The sequence below is a fragment of the Poromitra crassiceps genome, assembly GCF_964638095.1.
Source record: "Poromitra crassiceps genome assembly, chromosome: 8".
Taxonomy (NCBI): domain Eukaryota; kingdom Metazoa; phylum Chordata; class Actinopteri; order Beryciformes; family Melamphaidae; genus Poromitra; species Poromitra crassiceps.
Window position 1 is genome coordinate 51,980,504 of NC_139629.1, and position 7,285 is coordinate 51,987,788.

Below are 7,285 nucleotides of genomic sequence, written 5' to 3' on the forward strand. Positions count from 1 at the left end.
CAACCCTTGCGTCATTGGCCGACCCGCTCTACCTCCTGAGCTAAAGCCGCCTGTTCACACCAGCAGCGCACATGTCACGCTCAGGGCATGCTCACGCCTTGCTCAAGCAATTACCCAATCTCATTCTTTGTCAGTTTGTTTTTTTGGAATAAAAGTCGATGAAAGTTGCTTTTTCAACTTGCTTTCAACTTGCTTTTGTGCGGAAGTAGCATAGTACTTTTTCTCTGCCACTGAGGGGCGCTAGTCTAGCATATGTGATACGTGGATTGTATTGCACTGCTACGTGATATATGGTCGTATAAGTTGGAGGACATGTTGCAAAATCCTGTTGTGGTGGTGTGCCATAAATATATCAATGAATGGGAAACACTGGATGATGTCACTACCTGTCCTGATGATGTCACTTCCTGTCCCCACCCTGGCAGCAGCGGTCAGCGCCGGCCCTGCCCCCCCACTCCACCCTGGCAGTGACCCACCCCGGACCACCAAGAAGCAACGCAGGAAGGGCAAGAAGCACCGACAGAGAGCCCCCACAGGAGAGAGCAGCCGGTAAGAGATCTTAAAGGCCCCGCCCCCACAGGGGAGAGCAGCCGGTAAGAGATCTTAAAGCCCCGCCCCCACAGGGGAGAGCAGCCGGTAAGAGATCTTAAAGGCCCCGCCCCCACAGGGGAGAGCAGCCGGTAAGATATCTTAAAGGCCCGCCCCCACAGGGGAGAGCAGCCGGTAAGAGATCTTAAAGGCCCGCCCCCACAGGAGAGAGCAGCCGGTAAGAGATCTTAAAGGCCCGCCCCCACAGGAGAGAGCAGCCGTTAAGAGATCTTAAAGCCCCGCCCCCACAGGGGAGAGCAGCCGGTAAGAGATCTTAACTCATTCATGGCCAGTTTAGGACTGCCAATATTTAGCACAGGCCAAAGATTTTCATAATTGTTGGTCATCTTTCAAGACCCACAGTAAATTATCTATTAGCACCAGAGTGATTTGCAATACCTCAAAATGAAGATGTATGTCTCTGGGTTCACCAGAAAAAAAAAGTGAGCTTTTAGCATGTTCTGTACTCTACTTATATCCATTTATATACACCCTGTTTTAGCCCAAAAGGTCTCTCTGAGATGACAAACAGGAGAAAAGGCAATTTCTGTAAAATACACATTCTCAAGCAGCACTCGCTCTCAATTCTTTTATTTTGAACTGTATTGACATCAGACATGTAAATACTATTCGTTATGACACAAATGAAAAAAAATATATATATATATATATATATATATACACATAAAGTGCTTTTTTTTTTACATTCAACAATACAGCAGTGTGAGTGAGTGTGCAGACAGACAGACAGACAGACACACCGACAGACAGACAGACAGACAGACAGACACACACACACACACACACACACACACACACACACACACACACGATCCCCCTTCGTTGCGTGATTTCTAACCCCACATAGGATAAGCAATAACCACGCCCTGTGGCGCCGGGATTGGCCAGGAGCAACACTGGAGGGCACGCAGCCCAGCGATTTCATGAACCAACTGAATAGCTCTTGAGAAGGACAGCGGGCTGCTGTGACTGCCGCTTCTGGCTTGTCTTCTTGCCTCCCTGTCCTATACTCGCTGCTGTTTGATCGTTCCCGTTTTCCCCTCGGCTATTCAACACTTCCTCACCGCCCTCTGGATTACCCGTCAAACTGATCGATCATTTCCTCATTCCTCCGATGATCAAACGCATCTCTGGAACTTTCTCCCGTTTTCTCCGGCTGGCACACAGGAAAGCGACCAGCTCCTGCAGCGCGCGAGGGGCGTTTCAATGGCGTTTCTCCTGTCTGCACAAGGCAAGCTCCTTATCCGTTTTCTGCTTTTCCTCTTGCTCAATTTCAAAACAACAGCTGCGGTATGTGTTTGTTCACGTGTTGTCTTAGATGCTAGGGACCTGATACTATGTCAGAGGCTGGGGAAGTGTTTGAAATACGCGCTGCAGTAATAAAAACAAAAACACGTCAAACACGTCTTTGGCGTGGATGGCTATTTCTGATAAGACGTCAAAGACGTCTTTGGCGGTGAATGAGTTAAAGGCCCGCCAAACGGAATTTGGCGGACGGTGCTCGAGGGCTGCAAGCCGCGCTGTTGCTAACGTTAGCTCAGCTTGTTTCTAGCTGCTCAGCTTGTTTCTAGCTGCTCAGCTTGTTTCTAGCTGCTCAGCTTGTTTCTAGGTGCTCAGCTTGTTTCTAGCTGCTCAGCTTGTGTAAAAGCTTTGGATTCATTCGTGTTCATCGTTCACAAGTTTTCTACTGCAAGCCGGATTATATTAGAGTCCCCTCCTCCCCAAAACAAATGGACTTGGTAATTAAAACGGGCAAAAAACACTAAATAAACACTTTGTTAAAGTAACTACGAGCAAGATTTTCGATTGTTATTAAACGGTCTAAATGTAATATCGATGCCTCACATCTTACCTCTAATAGTAGATGAGACCAAAGCCGAGTGAATTGGCGAGTGTTGTCTTGATGATTATAGTCTGTGTGCGGGCCGGGCAGATCAGGAAGTGAAACGAAACTGTTTACGGCAGCCACTTCAGCCATAACCACAAAATGACTTTCAAACAAACTGTTAGAACATAACGAGAGATGTTCGTGAGTGTAGAAAGCCCCGTGAAGTAGCGTGGAAAGCCGTCCTTCTTGTTTTGGGTCTGTTGCTATAGAGCGAACGGTTTACGGCAGCTGTAAACCGTTGCTAGGCAGAGCAAAACGGTTTTTGGCCGTAGCAACAGACCCAAAACAGCTTTCCTCGCTACTTTCTGCTCTCGCGAACATCTCTCGTTAACGAGCTACAGTTATCTTGACCTTTGACCTTCCTGTCTGTTTCAGGTCTGATGAACTCTGTGACCTCCTGAACCTTGAAGATGCCCCGCCCCCCCACACCCACTCATTGCCCCCCCTCCCAGCCCTGCTAACAACTCAGATTTTCAGCCAATCACCTCCCACCCCATCTCAGAGTTCCCCCCTGCACAGTTTCAGCCAATCACCGCCCACTCTGAACCAAAACATGACCATGGATATTTCCAAGTCTCCGCCCAGCGCTCCTCAGACTCCGCCCCCCCACTCCCCGCTAACAACTCAGATTTTCAGCCAATCACCGCTCACATTCAACCAAAATATTACCGGAACTTCCAGTAAGTCACCCCCACCCTCTCCCAAAAAGGATGCCTGGAATCTCCCCAAAGCCCCTCCCACTCCTGCATTAAGCCCCACCCACCCAGACCCCTTCCCACTGAGCTCGGTGACCTGCACCCCGAGTGACTCCGCCCCCCTCCTCCCCCCTCTCTCCCCCTCCCTCCTCTCCCCCCCAGGCCCTTTGGCCACACCCATCGCTGCTTCTGTCGGTCTGCCGCCCGTCCTGTCCATGCCCCCTCCACAGGCCACGCCCCCTCCGACTCTGAGCCCGCCCCCTCCCGACTTCACCCCGCCCCCTCCGGAGCTGCTGGGCTCAGACGATGAGGAGCAGGAAGATCCCACAGATTACTGTAAAGGTAATGATACTGTAAAGGTAATTTATGGGTTACTGTTTTATTTTGATTTAACCTTTATTTAACCAGGAAGTCACCTTGAGGTTGAAACCTCTTTTACAAGTGAGACGTAGCCAAGACAGGGTCACATGACCACATCAAGTTACAGACACAGCAACAATAGATGGGACTAAAACAAAACATGAACAGGACTGCATAAATCACAACACAGCTACAATAGTTACAACTAAGCACCTAAAAGCAACGACATTATGTCACAATGTATGCCACTTCCTTAATTCTAAGTTTAAAATCATGCAAGGAGATAAGGGTCTCGAGTTTGAGTTTGGCTTGCAGATCATTCCAGGACCAAGGACCATAGTAGAACAGACTTGCTTTACCAGCCTCTGTTCTAATGGGAGGCAATTTATATTGAAACCAACGATGTGACCTAAGGTTATGGCTGCTTTCCAGGGGTGTAAACTTACGGTTTAAATAAGAAGGTAATTTACCTGAAATAATCTTGTAAACTAAAATGTACCAGTGTTGAAGCCTGCGCAAAGTAAGAGATGACCATCCTACCATGCTGTACAGGGTGCAATGATGGGTCCTGAACCCAGAGTTGGTTACATACCTCAATGCTGAATGATACAGAGAGAGGATCAAGTTTGGACAAGATGGAGGCTGAGGCAAACCTGTATATATTATCGCCAAAATCAATCTGAGAAAGAAAAAGTGCAGTAACTAAGCGTTTTCTTGATACCGTGGAGAAACAGGACTTAAGCCTGTACAGAAAACCTAAAGTGAATTTTAATTTCTTCACGAGGTGGTCAATATGGAAATTGAAGTTTAGGCTTTTGTCCAACCAAATAACCAGGTATTTATAAGTATCAACAGATTGGATAGCGACACCGCCTAAGGTATTGATGGAGAGTGTTGGAACCTTTGCAGAGGAAATCATTTTAGTTGCTTGAGTTTAAGAGTTACAGGGTGAGAGTTACAAGCTACAGGGTGTTAAAATCGGACTGCAGATTTGAAAAGGCAATCTCGGCAGTGGGAGCACAGGCATACATGACTGTATGATCAGCATACAAATGGTACTTACAAAATTTTAACTTGTCACAAATATTATTGATGTAGACTAAAAAAAGCAAGGGTCCCAAAACTGATCCTTGTGGGACACCTTTCATTACAGTGACCGGGTCAGACATGACGTTGCTGTCTTTGACAATCTGGGAGCGATTATTCAGATAACTGTAAAAGTAATGGATTACTGTGAAGGTAATGGATTACTGTAAAGGTAATGGATTACTGGAAAGGTAATGGATTACTGGAAAGGTAATGGATTACTGGAAAGGTAATGGATTACTGTGAAGGTAATGGATAATTGTAAAGGTAATGGATTACTGTGAAGGTAATGGATTACTATAAAGGTAATGGATTACTGTGAAGGTAATGGATTACTGTAAAGGTAATGGATTACTGTAAAGGTAATGGATTACTGTAAAGGTAGTCTTGCTTGCCAGACTTCTCTCCCAGAAACCTATCTCCCCCTTCTGGGAGAGAAGTCTGGCTGCTGGTATAAGCTCTCCTATTGGTGCCTACCATTTCAGTCGGCAGCTCCCTACAAGCTCTGCCATTGGCTCGGTAATGGCTGCAGGTGCATGAGACGAGCTCATTACTGGTTGTCAGCTTTTGACTAAATACTCTGTTGGCTAGTTGTAATTCTCTTATGGCACCTGCCATGTGTATGGTGCCTTTCTCTACTGTAGTTGTTTGTGGTTTTTGTGTCTTTCTGTGTTTGTTAAAAAAAAATATATATATATATATATATATATATATATATATATATATATATATATATATATATATATATATATAAAAAACTAACTACTTTGATTTAACCTTTATTTAACCAGGAAGTCACATTGAGGTTGAAACCGCTTTTACAAGTGAGACGTAGCCAAGACAGGGTCACATGACATCAAGTTACAGACACACAGCAACATAGATGGGACTAAAACAAAACATTAACAGGACTGCATAAGTCACAACACAGCTACAATAGTTACAACTAAGCACCTAAAAGCAACAACATTAGGTCACAATGTAGATAAAACAACTAAAATTACAATGGCTACAGTGAATAAAGGGCAGCAATATTTCATTGTGTATTTACATATTAGTTGAAACAATTGCAACCAAATAACTGTAAAGGTAATGGATTACTGTGAAGGTAATGGATTACTGTGAAGGTAATGGATAATTGTAAAGGTAATGGATTACTGTGAAGGTAATGGATTACTGTGAAGGTAATGGATTACTGTAAAGGTAATGGATTACTGTAAAGGTAATGGATTACTGTAAAGGTAGTCTCGCTTGCCAGACTTCTCTCCCAGAAACCTCTCTGCCCCTTCTGGGAGAGAAGTCTGGCTGCTGGTATAAGCTCTCCTATTGGTGCCGACCATTTCAGTCGGCAGCTCCCTACAAGCTCTGCCATTGGCTCGGTAATGGCTGCAGGTGCATGAGACGAGCTCATTACTGGTTGTCAGCTTTTGACTAAATACTCTGTTGGCTAGTTGTAATTCTCTTATGGCACCTGCCATGTGTATGGTGCCTTTCTCTACTGTAGTTGTTTGTGGTTTTTGTATGTCTTTCTGTGTTTGTTAAAAAAAAAAAATATATATATATACATATAAAAAACTAACTACTTTGTGTGTGTGTGTGTGTGTGTGTGTGTGTGTGTGTGTGTGTGTGTGTGTAGGTGGTTACTACCCGGTGAAGATTGGTGACCTGTTTAATGGGAGGTATCATGTTGTCAGGAAACTGGGCTGGGGACATTTCTCTACTGTCTGGCTCTGCTGGGACCTACAGTATGTACCAGTACACCACACACACACACACACACACACACACACACACACACACACACACACACACACACACACACACACTGTCTGGCTCTGCTGGGACCTACAGTATGTACCAGTACACCCCACACACACACACACACACACACACACACACACACACACACACACACACTGTCTGGCTCTGCTGGGACCTACAATATGTGTACACCACCACACACACACACTGTCTGGCTCTGCTGGGACCTACAATATGTGTACACCACACACACACCAATATTTGACCCTGCAATGATATACTTGCCAAAAGTATCGTGTTACCGTGGCAAAATCTATCTATTTTTTTGTTTTATGAATGTGCAATGTATTTACTACAGTCTTATTTAATTATGAAAACAAGATAAGTGAGATAAAACAATTATTCTTTATATATTTTTTATTTTAGTTAGCCTATTTATTTCGGTTTTTCAATTTTTAAAGTTCAAAGAAATCCAGTATTAGGTTTATTGAAAGTTAAAGGAATAAAAATAAATACAAAAAGCCCCCACTTCCCACAGGGAAAGCCACAGTAATGCAATTCCAGTACATTCGAGGATAAAAACACAGAAAAGTCCAGGACTTATTTCCACTGTGGTCCTCATGATGGTCCTCATGATGACAGAGAAGGCAACACGAAAACAAGGCAACAACACTCATAAATCAAACACCATCAATTATGCATACAGTAAATGAGTTATGTGCCTGTAGATTGTTCGGAAAAACAATGGGCCTTCCACTAGAGGGGCTATCTAACTTGATTGGCCAACAGCCTCTTCTTGACTGCACCTTTGAACTAGGGCTGTCAAAGAATATTCTATATTCAAATATATATTTGAATAAAAAAATTAAAAGAATATTTGAATATG

General features: G+C 44.3%; 1 protein-coding gene across 1 annotated transcript in view; it reads left to right on the top strand.

Annotated features, from left to right (window-relative positions):
* Nucleotides 1–397: 397 nt before the first annotated feature.
* Nucleotides 398–7,285, top strand: part of srpk3 (SRSF protein kinase 3) — a gene marked incomplete at both ends in the record, with an annotated part of 49,965 nt that continues 43,077 nt past the window's right edge. Inside the window, 3 exons of the mRNA XM_083641298.1 lie at nucleotides 398–549; nucleotides 2,873–3,534; nucleotides 6,275–6,383. Coding sequence (XP_083497424.1) covers nucleotides 398–549; nucleotides 2,873–3,534; nucleotides 6,275–6,383 — 923 coding nt within the window. The remainder of the gene's footprint in view (nucleotides 550–2,872; nucleotides 3,535–6,274; nucleotides 6,384–7,285) is intronic.